The 15,548-nt window shown below is 40.0% G+C and overlaps 1 protein-coding gene across 3 annotated transcripts; it reads left to right on the top strand.

Annotated features, from left to right (window-relative positions):
- Positions 1-65: 65 nt before the first annotated feature.
- Positions 66-15,188, top strand: LOC124141024 (mitochondrial inner membrane protease subunit 1-like). Of its 3 annotated transcripts, none has more exons than XM_046508876.2 (6): positions 66-159; positions 5,287-5,431; positions 7,542-7,630; positions 8,971-9,085; positions 13,246-13,356; positions 13,836-15,188. In XM_046508876.2, exons 2-6 carry the CDS (start codon positions 5,327-5,329, stop codon positions 13,890-13,892), a joined length of 477 nt encoding a protein of 158 aa, XP_046364832.1. In that variant the 5' UTR covers positions 66-159; positions 5,287-5,326; the 3' UTR covers positions 13,893-15,188. The 3 variants fall into 3 exon arrangements, with proteins under 3 accessions (XP_046364832.1, XP_046364831.1, XP_046364829.1); XM_046508875.2 differs by lacking the exon at positions 66-159 and adding an exon at positions 4,318-4,463; XM_046508873.2 differs by lacking the exon at positions 66-159 and adding an exon at positions 4,321-4,468.
- Positions 15,189-15,548: the final 360 nt, after the last annotated feature.

Here is a 15,548-nt window from a genome sequence, read left to right as displayed (position 1 = left end):
CAATCGAGAACGGAAGCCCAGCGTGGCAAGTAATTTGATCTGTCAATTCTGTTCCACGTGGAAATAGCAGTGGTCTAACGAAAAGGGAAATTCCTGTCGTAAGGGCACTGTACCCTGGGAACGCCTTTTGTATCAAATGCAGCTATAGCTAGCCTACACGTACGTAAATGAATATCACATGCAAGATAAGCTTAAACTCAACAACTTATTGTTTATTGAAAGGGTATACTGTGTACTAATGTGTACAAGTTTATAGAACTGGGTAAAGTGTTCAAGGGTATGGAAAACATCAAATTAAATGTTTACATTGTGATAGAAAGGGTGGGGCGAAGAATTGTCATGAACTCCGTAAACCTGGTTTAATTAAAATTGGGTACAGCCTTCCATGACATGTCAACTCAAATAGAAAGTTAATGAATAAGATCCTTAAAGCAAATAGATTCGGACAACATTAAATTAATATCACATATCGGTGTGAATGAAACAGCATGATGACTATGAAACGGACGAGAGGTCAGGGCTTAGTTCAGAAAGGTGTTTTAGACACTAAGTAGATACTCACAAGTTAACATTCACATATTGTGGCTGATAGCTATCTTTGAATAATCAATATATTTTACTCCATTTGGTCTGCTCATTGGGTATATACATCTCTGCGAGGTCATCAAATAGTGTAATGCTTTAAGCTACAAGAAATGGGCCATTCTTGTCGTTTAAAGTCATGCATTCAATATACTAAACGTAATCAAACCGTTACAAATAAGGAATGAAACTATTCATAATGTGTGGGTTGCACATATGAACACTTTCTAACACGTTTTTGTTTAGCGTTAGAAAGATACACTTTTCACAACTGGAAAAAGAATAACTTTCACTTTCTTGAATTGATGCAGTTACAAATATTACAATCTTGGGGCATCGATGACGAAACATTTCATCACTTGTTCTGAGACCGCTTCCTTGACAGAGAAGATAAGGCGGTGTTACGTTACAGGACTCGAGCGTCTTGAAACTTAGCATCTGGGATAAGGGGAGGGGTTGGGGGGACGGGCGGGGCGACCTGGCCTTCCGCAAGCATAGCAACCAGCTGATGCAAGAAGTATTCAAGAAAGTTCTGGCGACACAACGTTACTTCTGTTTGACATCGGCGAATCTTTGTGACAAGTTTTTTTGTGAATTGAGACGTTGCTGCCACAATGCCCTGCAGCAATCGGTCAGGGACACCACGTCAATCTGTGCGAGTCGACTCAAGTGTATGATAAGACCTGTGTAACGTGTTCTCTGATTAACCGTACATAGGATACATGGCGTACGTCAATACCTTGTCAGTATTACTTAAATATGCATATGGTGTCCCTGTTAATCAAATATACTCGGATCCAGAGGGGGAGGGGTTGTTGTGCCGGCCCCACCCCCACCACGTTCCAATAACCCCATACACACGTCTTCCCCCCCTTTTGAAGCATATTTATCATATTGACGTGTACAAAAACATGTAACCTAATCTCTTAATGACAACTATGATAATAACTAATTGACGCTAATTGTTGTCCGAAATTTTTTCCATTCATTTTGTTGTTGTAAGTTTGGTGCACCCCTCACCCCCAAAGGCGGTATCAGTGCCTGCAAACGTAACGTGGTTAATTGATCTACTGATTGTTGTGCGTCTTACATTCATTGTCCATTTAGCCACAACAGGATGAGAAAATAACATTGTTCTCGTCTTATACACACACACACACACACACACACACACACACACACACACAGATAGATAGATAGATAGTGTGTGTGTGCGTGTGTGTGTGTGCTAAGTAGTGTGTGATCAGACCTGCTAACTGCTTTTAGCATACACACATCTGGCCCTTAAATTTACGTTCAGCAATCTTACAGACCAGGCATCTTACAGACCTAACGGTTTTTATTACATATTGACCCAATGTGGATTTGAACCAGGCGTTGTGCGTGTCATGTTACAACCCCAACCACTTGACCACCAGGCACACTATGAAGACATGTACAGCTTTTGCCAGGCTAATCTGTCTCATGATCACATACTGAGACTCGTAACGATTTGACTGACCTATTGCACATGCGACGTTAATTTATTCACATATTGTGACTATAATGTGTTTACCCAAATCCAAAATTTAGATAAAGGAAAAACAGTGATAGAAGCGGAAATAAAATGTTGTTTATCATTCGTGCATTCTTCGAAGTCAACCGTTAAAATAAACAAAAAGTCAACCTCTTTGATAGATTCAGACGCAAGCAAGTACAAATCATTATACTTTATATTCCGTTCTTCAAGCACCCCGATGAGCTCCTGATCATCATTTGAGAAGAACCTGTGCATATCCTGTCATATTGGATTTAGGGATGGGTGAACTATACTACCATACTTATTTAATTATATTGTTTGTTACGAACTGTTGTACTGAATAGACATGCATGTGGCCTGTGTCATTCTGTAAATAAATAGAGTATCTCACCCGGGTGTCTTTTGATATTTGATATTTAGTTTATGTTATAAAACAGTATGATGACCATTAAGTGTTAGACGCAGATGGAGAACGTTTTGCATTCTGCAAAATTGTTAACAATTATCTTTTTTTTTAAATTCCTTCAACAAATGAACGTTTACTGAAAATAACCTACGAAATAATCTTTCAATCACCGGACGTAGAGCAACTACTCTGCAAAAGCCCTTCATTTATGGTAGCAGCTATATGTGGAATCAACGTCAATGAATAGTAAAAGGGGCAAGTTCATTAAAAGTATGTACTCAGAAAATATGCGAGAAACAAAAGACTGTGCCTTGTACCTTTAACTGATAGGATATAACAAAGCTAATATTTAACACACAATACTCAGGCATATTCTTAGCTATCGCAAAGCCGACTTATTCAAAATCTTATAGATAATCATATCTGTAATTGTTCTGAATCTGAAATTTTTTTTTCCTAGAATGTCGTATTTACATTAGATCTGGTAGATTACTATTACATGAATTTTCCAAATTTGACATAGATGTGATCTTAACATCATTCTGTATAAGGCGACCCAAACTCAGATGACAGTGTCAACAAATTCATACACACTTATATTCTGTCAACGACAGATTGAACTAATTCATACTTTTGTGTCCAACTGTATTTGTTGTTAACTGTTGATTGCATGTATTGATATATTCATCATTCTGTAATTTTAAAGAGAAAGTATAGGCTAAGCTCCTGGAGCTTTTTTCCAGTACTATTGATTGTCAATAAATGTTTGAGTCAAACTTGATATTTAAAACTCAGCGTCTCTATTCACTTTGAACCCATCTCTTTTAAATTTATTTAATTTGAAAGGAACTTGTATATCCAATACGTATAGAGGTATTGACACAATTGTTTTTTTATGGTTAAGTGCCAAACAGTGTTTAGTACTCTAAAATGAACACCCACATAAAATGAAATTTTCTTATTTTGGTAGGTCTCCTTGAATCTGGATCGAAACGTAACTAAAGGGTTAAATGGTTTTTTTTCCATTCATACCATTAATTGTTTCTATTATTGTACACGCAGCAAATAGCGGAAATGCGAATCTAAGATCTGTATCAGTCAAATGGCAAACATGTTTTAACTATGTTATAAACAGAATGACCATACGATGTCGGTGACCCGGATCCAAGCCGCGGGGACTCCGGGTTATAGAATATGAGGTTGTAGTCCAAACGCCACAAAAAAGGTCATAACGGCCACACAAAAAGTCAAAATGTCCATGATAATGATAAATGAATATCCAATATGAGCAGGATGTGTACAGAGTATTCGTGTTAGATGTTGTTATTAATAATAAATGTAAATCCCGGCTCGGTGACTTCTTTGAAAGCGTGTGATGGTACCCCAACGGCGTGGATCGATGCTCAATAATATCAGTCACAGGACCCGATATAATTATTTACAGGCAGCGTTAACAGCAAACAAACCTTAATGAAAAGATTGAATATGACTATTCAATCAGATACTGAGAATAAGTTGTGGCAGTCAGCTATTGATTAAACTTAAACATGTGTTTTCTTTCATAAACAAATCAATGTAACAAAGCATTCCTATGAAACGACAAAAAACTTATTTGAAATCCATTGGCTCAGGAATGAAACTCGTATAACTAAACAATATACACTTGTAGCGGGATATTATATTTACGTAAAACATAATCATCCAATTTGGTATTATTGGAACTTTTATTTTGTGTTGTTCAAGGTATGCTTTCATCCAACATGATACCTGAAATGTTGACTTTTTGACGGAGCGTCTTAGAAAGGGAGGTAATTCTAATACAACTTACAAATTATGTCCCCTTTTTACGCCAACAGTGTGCATGATGTGATGAACACAAACTGAGCATTATCATGTAAAGACCGATATGCAGCAAAGCTTACAACTATGCAAAAGCCCATTATTTAGTGATTAAGGGTAAGGTAGGTTCGCGTTTTTGATAGTATGACATTGGAAAATACTCGAAAGATAGATAAATTGCTATATTATTAATTATTCTTGAACTCATGTTTTCTAATTCTATGTCTTTGACTCTGAGTAGTCTTAGGATAAAGGTGCAGTTGATTTCGTCTGTCTGTACCATCTTAGCCAAGGGTTTTGCCCTATTACAGTTATTACTATGTAAATGAAAGCTTGTGTTTTAGTAACACTGAGTATGATGTAATTTAGAATTTCCATCTTAGAGCACGTTTTCCTTATGGTTTGTAACACAACAAAAACTCCGATATGTGTGACATAGAATTTATGATCGAGATGAAATAATTATGAAAGAGAAGTATGATCCATGCTATGGCGCCTGTTATCCTCCATTATCCATATGTCCATTCTTTGATGACTTGTCGACCTTCAGTTTTGAAAATATGTGTGACTCAAAATACTGAAAAGTGTATGACCTATACTCAGTGTCATAACTCTTTTACCTTCAAGTTTTATACCAAACTTGAATTGAAGTTCAACTTCTTTCACAAGGTGATAAGGACCACGGTTGGTGCAGTGGTTTAAAAGCTCTGGGATTAACCATGCAGGGTTGCCTTTCTTAACTATGCCAGGATCAGCTGATAGTGGGATCATTTCCCAGATTTGGTTTGTCAGTGGTAAAGGTCAAAGACCTACATTACTTTGGCCCTTCCTTTGACGTTTTGTTGACATGTGATATTACTGAAATAAAGTTCAATCTTTGAATGTAGCATAAATCTAAACTACCGCATTCATAATGGATTGATATAAGTGTTCCTTGCAGGCGAGTGTGCCATCAGGATGACAGTATTTTAAAGCAGACGATGTTCCGGCGAGTGCTGGGTAAATCAGCTGGTGTTCTGTTCTACTTTGTACAGTATGGAGCTATTGCCCACTGTGCTCTAGAGTTCGGTGGGGACTTTGTGATGGTAAGGCCAAAACAAATTATTTTTTATTTTCTTGAATCTCTTGATTCATTTCGTCGCTAATAGTTATTTTTTTTTGGTTAAGATTTTTCCAATCCAAACTAGGACTGTGATGGGTACTCCAGTACCTGATCACTGGTCGAGTTTAGATAGACTTGAGTCCTACATCAAAGATTTGTGTAGTTGACCAGGGGAGAAAACTCACATCTTCACTTCTTTTACGCATGTTGCAGACATGGAAGAGGGTACAGTGTCTGAACTTAAGATGATGCTGAAAAAAGAAAAAGACAAAATGTTTATTATGTGTCATATTACCATTGAAATCAGGTTTTGGACATGGGTCCTTCAGTCCATTTTTTTCTGTTTATTAGTGCCCTAGTGAGAACCATGTTGCTATGACTGACAACTTGATTTCCACTCTATCTTGGCTTAACATGGCTTTCAGAAATGTGTGGGAAAAAGTTAAAATGTTATTTCCAAATCTTTATATAAAAGATCTAGTTATTGATTAGGCACTCCCAAGAAGATTTCACCCGAGTTTGACTGCACTAAAATGAGGAACTGTCAGTGTCAATGTTTTACCTGATGGCACTGTTCCAGTATAGGGGGCACAGGTGGCCCAGTCGTCTAAGGCGCCACGATTCGCTGTGCAGAGTTGCGTCCCTTGGGCACGCCAGAAACCTATGATTGTGGGTTCAAATCCCAGTTCACCCCGATTATGTTTCTAGGTTTGTCAGCACCATACCCGTGCTCGTGGGTTTCACCGAATTGGTAAACGTCTGAGACCTGCAACACTTCGGGCTTTCCTCCCACATTAAGCTGACACGCCGCGCTATAACTGGAATACTGTTAAAAGCGGCGTTAAACCAGGGTTAGAAACTAACAGTTTTTGTCCACTAGTCCTTATAATGATAATATATAGCAAAACCCTTAAAATGGGCCAATTTCTACTAGTCCTTAGGATACCTTTACTATTGGGCAGTTTGGTAAGGACTATAGGACTAGTGCCAATTTCTAACGCTGGGTTAAACCCAACTCACTCACACACTGTTCCAGTATATCGTTGCTGATACCACCAACCACTGGCATTAAGTTGATTAATTACAATGTCATATGGCTAACTACCATCAAAGCAGTTGCTTGCTCACCCAGTCACTTAGTCTGTTAGTCTGAGTCTTGTGAAAATATTGGGGGACTGGTTGTTTTCTCCCACGATCTAGTTACCTTTCATAAACCACTAGTCCCAAATGAGCTGTTGACTAGTTGGATATGACTACTGGTGTCTACCATTGTATTATTCAGATGGGCTGATGATGCTTAAAACATGCCCCTATTTTTTTTATCAAAGAGCAGTCCCTGCTGTATTCTGTGGCCGAAAAATATAAGATCTGTGATCAATGTTGTAAATTCTGCAATCAAATATTTATAATTCAGCACATAACTCTGCAAACGTTTTAGTTTAATTTTTGTGAAAGTTTTGTTCGAAGTTTGCACCTGTTTAACTTGTGGACGGCATTTTTAAAATAAACTTGTCCTCGACTAAAATAGGTTATTGAAGTAAATCTGGAGATCACTAGTGAAAACATGCACACATGCACTTTAATAATAGCAATAATACAAAAGTCAACTTCACTTCAAAATGAAATAAATGCGTTTTCATGTTTAAAACCATCTTTCAAATCACAGGTTAAAATTCTGCAGTGTATTTGACTAATTCTCTGGTAGATAAATGCGAAATTCTGCTCGAGTTCTGCACAAAATGCAATTTTCTTCAAGGTAGGTAAATTTCTGCATGCGTGGGCATTTTTGCAAACTATTCGAGGACCGCGGAATGTAGCAGTGACTGAAAGAGGGATGATGCTAAATGGTGTTTTGCCAGTATGCCATTAATACATTGTAATCAATTCCATGTGTAAAACTAAGGTTCTCTGATCTCTTATCAGAGATTTATGATTATGTTGATGGAAATGATTTTGTTGCTTTTTTCTATTGGGTAATCATTAACTGGGAGATTATGAGCCAGGTGACATGAAGTTTGACTGACTTGAATTAGCCTGCTTGCATATCTGAGCCTTGTCACTGTTTAACACTGCCGTTGTCTGCTTCTCTTTAGTGTAGCGGACCGTCCATGGAACCCACAATACACAGCGGGGACATTGTTCTCACCGAACACGTCAGCACTTACAGGACATTAATTCAAAAGTAAGCACATTCTCATAAACCATCTCCGTGGTGTAGTGAATGGAGCAACTGTCCGAAGAGCGCAATGTTGGTGGTTCGATCCCTGACCCTGTCATATCAAAAAGATTATAAAAGATGGTAGTTGTTGTTACCCTGGGTGGCACGTGACATTAAGTGGATAAAACAAAGACTGGTTGGCTAGGAGTCAATCATCTTCCTGAGGCAAGAGAGTTAACTGACTTTAAAAGTCCAGTTTCCACCCTTGCCAAAGTAGGCTGGAATTACTGGGCTTGATCGTAGCGCCACCAGTGGCTATTACCAGTTATGTCCCTTCTATGCCTCTCCTATGGACCAATCAAATTCCACCTCTTGTATAACTTGCGTTAGCTTCACACAAAATGATGCCGCCCAGTCAAGACGATCTGATAGATAATCAAGATCTATATTGTGATAAAACGTGTCTTACATCGCGAAATGCATCAAATCATGTGGGCACCTTGATTAAAAGCATGAAAAGATTTGGAAAATATCTGCTGACAACAAGTTGGCGGTGCACATGTTTTGCAAATCCTGCAATTGACTGAAATCTGCACGACAGTTTATGAACCGGATTTCGATTTCGGTGCGCAATTTTGATTGGACTATGCAGAGACTCGTTAGTCTAGCCAAAATGTAACTCCATAATACCAGCCTAGTTCGGCAAGGGTGGAAACTGGACTTTTATAGTCAGTTAACTCTCTTGCCTCGGGGAAGATGGGAGTCAATATGCTGGTGTCCATGTTAAACTGTGCACATATAATGGCAATAACCTTGAACATGACATTAAACCACATTTCACATCACCTCACATTTACATACACATTGGACAAGGTATGGTTAGGGCTCTTTTTTGCACACAGGATCTGCATTATTTGAAATGAGCAAAACATTTGGAAATCAATATGAACATTATAAGATGTGTTTTTATCAATGGTAATTATTTTTTTCATGTCAAAATTTATGTTTTAGACATATATAACACAAAGTACAGGCTATGTTTTATCAACAGGGCTGAATTTTGGAGGTATTTAGGAAGATATTTTGCTGTATTTGAACCTGAACAAGTCTTTGACTGAGGTGACATTTGACAAACAAATGCTAAAATAATTCCTTGGGATCACATAGTTTTTCCATCATTTTTGCCATAATAATACACATATAGTAACAATTCTGATTATTTTCAATTACTATGGGCTATGTTCAACTTGAGCGTACATGCTGAAGATCAGTGATTTGTATCCCATGTTTATTTTTTACTCAGTGTGTTTCATGTCCCTGAACTTTGGATCACAATACACAGAAATATGAATGGTGTGTTACAGGGGTGATGTGGTGGTAACTCGTTCCCCTGTGAACCCCCACTACTTCCTGTGCAAGAGAGTGGTTGGCCTAGCAGGGGACAATGTGTTCAACGGGTCATCACAGACATTCAAGAGGGTTTGTATTTACTTCAGTCCATTATTATGAGTTGGACCCAAGAATTTTGTTTGCAACAGGATAATTTTGAAACTTATCCTATCTCACACTATGCATTGCTCATTCTTCTTTCGATCATTAGTGGAAATGTGCTTAAACAAAGGTTTCAATCTTCTAAAAAACAATTCTCCTGAACACACCTAGCATCACCAAGATCACCACCCAACAATCAGAGTCATGCCTGCTTTTCATGCCGAGCGACCTATGTGGACTGAACACATGGTTTCCACAGCTAACTTATTCTCACCACAGTGTGGTGACATGCTCCGCTGGCGAATTCAATTTATTTATTTTCTTTCGTCTATGTATCTCCCACTTTGAAGACTTCAAGCCTTCTTTTCTCCGATCGTTTCTAACATGGACAAACAGGCTAAGGGCCGACCTGCGTGCTTGATTTGCAGGTGGGTTTTTTCCCCTTCTGACCCACATGATGTCTGCTTGGATTGCAGCAGTTGCTGAAGTTCATCTGTGCATTGTTTACAGTATGTCAACCTACCTGACAAATCGCTCAGCATTTATCTACACAAATGCTGACGCAGAGAACAAGAATGGCTGTCTAAATTCCACTGAAAAATTGTTAACCGCCTCACTTCCTATCTTGTCTGTCAATGTCAGTGATGATGAAGTATCTGACAGCTTTCTCACGGAAGACCTTCCTGTCTTGACTGTTTGGTCCCTTCTGAAGAATTTACCATCGATGTCTATGGCAATTCAACCTACTGTTTCGGACGTACGGAAAGTTCTCTCAGTGGTATTGGATCCGACCGCTCCTGTATTTTCTTCACGGTTGGACGCCCTGCCTCTTGCTAACATGAAGCCTGCTGTAGTCTTACTCCTTTGTCACCCTTGTGTACTGTCGTCAATAACGACAATTTTTTTGTGGCTGCAGCTTCGACTTCAGCCTCTGCAGTCACTCCTATTACTGTTTTATCTACTCTGGAAGCTTGTCGCTCCCTGTCTACCTCTTAATATTCCAGATCCCCTGTTTGACGTTCTAAAGACCTATCTACTGGGGATCGGTCATCACAGGATCGTGGCTAAGACTCGTTGGACCCTTCTCTCAATCAAGATTCTCGCAGGTTTCACATTCTTGGGAGTGCTGTCCTGAAGGTCTTCCGATGAGGAGTGGCTTGCAAAGACCGGCTTTTGACGGATAAGCATTCCTCCACAGTTCAATTGCTGAGTCTTCTGGCTCAATGAACTCATGATCTGGGGATGGGTCATTCGTGAATCCTCCCGGATCAACATACTTCTAAGGTCCCTCTAAGGTAGGCGAACTTTTCACAATCAGCGTACCTCTCCACAGCAGCACACTTCCAAGGTTCAAGAAACTTCCGATGTTCAATGTACCTGGCATGGTTCAAAAAACCTCCATGGATTGACGAGCCTCTCCAGATCGGCGATCTTCCACTGAGCGTTATTCTTTCAAGGATTGGCGATCAGGGGATTGGTAATTTACTCATCATCGCTCACGGAGAGACACCTCAGATTCCTCACGTAAATTGTTTCGGAGGACAAACTTTATGCTGATTCTATTGAATTTGAACACTCGTCGCACTTGGCTCACACCTTTTCTTCTGGTCATTTTGACTCTCGCCTACATGATCGTTCTCATTCTTATGACATCATATATCCATACCGAGATTTTCCTTTGAACCCTGTTCCTCATAATGCCTACGCAACCTCGGATAATGACACTGCTAACCCTGATTACAGCTACTATCCCTCTCCTTGCACTCAGCTACTACCGGTAGATGCCTTTCTCCGAAAGCCCTGCCTGAGACTCTTCCTTCCACTGCTCAGGTTGTCCGTCCCCGCCTCTAGTTTGAATTCCACCTGCCCCTTCTGTATCAGATCCTACTGTGACACTACAATCTTCCACATATATACTTCCTACTTCATGTAATCCTGATGATTTAACCTCCATCCAGGCGTAGCAACTTAGAGCAGTGAAGTCAGTGTGCCTCCCTCAATTAGATACTTCCATGGATACAGTAACTTCTGTTTCAGCTTCTCTTTAGCCTACGACATCGACGATCTCACCTCCTTCCCCTGTGGACCCGTTGCCAGAGGAAGATTTTATAGATCGTCATGCCTTCCCTGCTTCTTCCTCAGGCAGTTTTGACATTGCAGATCTTGTTATGGTTTTGACTTAGATTGTGGATAAGCTCCAGCTCCCCTTCGACCAAAGGAATCTTATCATCTTTTCTTGTCCCTTCCTATGACACTTCCAGTTCTGGCGAATATGGCTACAAATTTGGATAAAGCCTTCATGATCTATTACAGTCCCCTCGCTTTGGGTTGGCTGATGCAGGCACTCATGACCTATTGACTTCTGCTCCTGAATTGGAAAGTGACTCTGGGCCCCAAATATTTGTTGTCCTGCTCAATGGGGGATGAAAGAGATTTAGTGCATCTGAATGCAACTATTCGTCAAACACTACTCTTAGTCTCCACTATCCTTTTGGCAACGGAAGCTCTTACTTCAATTTTGGATCACAGATCTTCTCCCGAGGAGGCTTGCATTCGAGGTGCTGTATGTCTTATTCAGGACAAGGTTACAGCCATTTTGGATCTTCTTACTCATTACTTTAAGGTGTGGTGTCCTTCAGTATTGTTCATGGGACGATCCCTTTAAAAATCACCTATACCAACTTTGGTCAACTCCTTCACATTCAAGACAATGCACAGGATTATGAGCGTGACATCTCTCCGGTTGACGGTTGATCTGCTTCGTTTACATAGGACAGCTCATAGCTGACTCCCTGTCCCAACCCGACAGGCCGTCTGTCATGGAATGGGGCCTCCATCCAGTGATCTTTCAGTGGATTTTCCAGGTATTTACGTGTCCTGCCATCGATCTTTTCGCAATCTCCTGGTTAGTATCTCCCAACCCCAATCCTCAGGCTTGGGACCACAACACATTGGCAATCTCGTGTGAGGGCCTACACGCTTACGCATTTCCGCCAACCGGTGTTCTTCCTCGGGTCCTGCAGAAGATAAGTGTCTGCCAGTCACCTCACACTGCTTTTGGTTGCACCCTATTGGCCAACTCACCACTTCACCATGCTCTTCCAACTTCGCAGACAAAAGATTCCATTGTCTACCACTATGGATCGACCTTCTTCTTCAACATCACTCCCAGCTGCTCATTGCCCAAAACCCTCAATCTGTGCATTTGGCGCATTTACAGAAATCCCTTGTTGTCAAGGGTTATTCCAGAAAGGTAACCAAACCCATTTTGGAAGCTCATTGTCAACAAGGTCCCTGTACGACCAAAAGTGGAAAGCCTTTGAGGCCTACTGTCACGCATGTGATATTTCTACACACTGCTTCTCCAATACAAATTGCTAAATACATGTACCTCCATATCTCAGGTCGTCAAGTAAAGCCTCAGGATTCTACCTTAGCCAGTATCTGGCTGTGATCAATTCCGTTGTCGCTACAACAACGGGGGCGAAGGTCTCTACTGTTTTGGAACTGCAAGCCCTAATTTGGTCTTACAAGTTGGCAGACCAGTCATCTCGTTTCCGACCACCAACCTGGTGGAATGCTAGGTGTGTTTGGGTGAATTGTTTTTAGAAGCTGGAAACCTTTGTGTAAGCATGTTTCTTCTCAGGATGGAAAGAAAAATGAGAAATGCATAGTGTTAGATAGGATAAGTACCGGTATATAAATATATAATTTTTTTGTTTTTTGGTCAGTTGTGCAAGATATTTTTCTCTTTTAAAGGTTGAGCTGAGGAATGTTTTTACTCAAAACACATTGTTTTCAGAATATCCAGCATATTGGTTTTGGTTAGTCAATAAGACATTAACATGTGTCATTCTAAAATTATGTCATGTTTATGATGCATTTGAATTTGTGTACCATGAACAGTTTTTGAAGTGAAACATTCTTTTAAGTTAACTCCCTTGACTGACTTTGGTTGTTGAAATGTTCATCTTAGATCCAGCCTGGTTATGTGTGATAACATGTAATGTTTATTCTAGATCCTGCCTGGACATGTGTGATAACATGTAATGTTTATTCTAGATCCCGCCTGGACATGTGTGATAACATATAATGTTTATTCTTGATCCTGCCTGTTCATGTGTGATAAAATATAATGTTTATCCTAGATCCCACCTGGACATGTATGGCTGGAGGGAGATAACAAAGACAACTCCGCTGACTCCCGGGAATACGGACCAGTTCCCTATGCCCTCATCAGAAGCAGGGTGTTCTACAAGGTGGGTTGACAAGACAGGAGTATCCCCAGGTGGGATCAGAGATTGAACTTGTATCGATATCTATACATCTTGTTTTAAGCTGACTAATGAGTATCTAGTATGTAACGGGGTGGTGGGGAGGCAATATTGCCTAATGGATAATGCTTTCGCTCATCACGCCAAAGCCTCGGAGGGATTCACCTCATGGGTACAATGTGTGAAGCCAATCTCTGGTGTCCCCCACTGTGATATTGCTGGAATATTGCTTAAACCCACGTAAAACCCAACTCACTCACACACTGATGTGTGACGTTGCTGATAGCACTGTCCTTGTGACCCCTCAATTTACTCATGCTATCAACCACTGGTTTGCCTGGTCCAACATGGATTATTTACATGCCATGTTCATATAGCTGGAATATTTGGTGTTAAATAGTACGCAAACAAACATGATATCTACTTCCACTGTAACGATGTTGAGTGTAGATGTATTGTTTCAGATCTGGCCCCCAAGGAACATGGGAACACTGACCATGATGCTGGACCAGAACAGATGACCCCTGCCAACATGTTGTATCACATGCAGCCTCAGAAATTGTTTGTTTTAAGACTGGTACAGGGCCCCTTTCCACAAAGCGATCTTAGCACTATGACTATGGTAAGTCTATGTTAAATCATGGGAGTTAAGATCACCTTAGTGCAAAGATTGCTTTGTGGATAGGAGACCTGAGGACTAGTTGAAACCTTAGTTCTCTGGTCCTCAGTTTGTAGTGAGTACTGTTTGAACGAGACAAATATATTTACCACTATCAGATTTAATCAATTTTAATTTGTAGCAAAATTGAAGCTTTGAGAACAGGTTCTGAATTATCGCTCTCAAGTGCTACCAGGCAATAAGGACAACCATCATTGGATTTTTGCTTGTCCTCAGCAAAATGTAGTCTTCAGGTAGTGGTACTGGTAGCGTGAATTTTGAAGGCTGATATATACCAACAGCAGAAGGATGACCCATGACTTTATACTTGGGGTTTTGCTATATGCTAACCTCATGTTTCCATACATATCACGTTTATACTTGACTCATAATAATACTATATATAAGATAGCTGCGTGATGAATTGTGAGACGGGGGCATGGGTGGTCCATTCATCTAAGGCACCTCTATTCACTGTGCAGAGTTGTGCCCCTGAGCTGGCCAGAAACCTATGATTGTAGGGTCCAATCCTAGTCACCCTGATTATGTTTCTCGGATTGTTAGCACCAGACCATTTCACCAAAGTGGTAAATGTCTAAGACCAGCATCGCTTCAGACTTTCCTCTAACATCAGCATGACATGTCACGATATAAATGAAGTACTGCTCACAGTGGTGTCAAATCAGTCTCCCTTGCTCACAGTCAAATATAGCGAAATGTGTTGTAATTAAGGTTTCAAGTTCACTACTAAAAGTAGCCACTACGAACATGTCTACAGCTAGCTTTACCTTTGAACCTGCTTTGAAATATTTGGTATGGTATAGTGACCTTGCTGTATCATTTCACCCCTATTTACTGATAAATGGCTAGCCATGTCATGCATAACAATTTGTGGTCAAGAAGTTTCCACGCGATTTGACGTAAATATGTGTATCGCGATACATATCATTTTGTGACCTATGTATCGTGATATGTATGGTATAGTGATCTTGCTGTATCGTTTCACCCCTGTTAACTGATACATGGGTAGGCATGTCGTGTGTCACATGATGTAGTCAGGTGTAAATTCACAATGCGTCTTTTCAGGGGTTTTTGAGATTCACCCATTACAGGATCACGTGTCTGACATTGAGAAGAATAAAATAAAAATCATTTTTAACAGTAGTTTGTGATCATTTCCATCATGTTTATAGTGTAGAATTATCCTAATCAACTAATCATTGCATCCATGTCTTTTTTTAACAATTTTACTGTTTTTTAGGCTAAAAGCATGAAGATGACCCTGACCCATGACATGAATGATCAATGTCCAAGCACTGTGTGGTTTCAAAAACAAAGTGTGGTGATGTCAGTCGACAAAAGTATCCCAATATACATGGGCTGCTTGTTTAGCCCAGGTGGGTGGTCCAATCCCAACTGTGGCTCAGCTTTATTATCATTCTACACCATCTCAATTTTATCCATGTTTGAGTTGCTGTGTCTTATTATTTTATTTGATTAAGTCTTATTAAAACAACAT

Source organism: Haliotis rufescens, unplaced genomic scaffold, assembly GCF_023055435.1.
Source record: "Haliotis rufescens isolate VD_foot unplaced genomic scaffold, xgHalRufe1.0.p SCAF_6, whole genome shotgun sequence".
NCBI lineage: Eukaryota > Metazoa > Mollusca > Gastropoda > Lepetellida > Haliotidae > Haliotis > Haliotis rufescens.
This window is presented reverse-complemented; position numbering and strand designations above follow the sequence as displayed.

Excerpts from the sequence above, each read along its gene's own strand:
- LOC124141024 (XM_046508876.2), top strand. The coding sequence starts at position 5,327 with ATGTTCCGGCGAGTGCTGGGTAAATCAGCTGGTGTTCTGTTCTACTTT. Across the intron at positions 5,432-7,541 it reads TCGGTGGGGACTTTGTGATG|TGTAGCGGACCGTCCATGGA; the intron begins GTAAGGCCAAAA and ends GCTTCTCTTTAG. Across the intron at positions 13,357-13,835 it reads GAAGCAGGGTGTTCTACAAG|ATCTGGCCCCCAAGGAACAT; the intron begins GTGGGTTGACAA and ends GTATTGTTTCAG.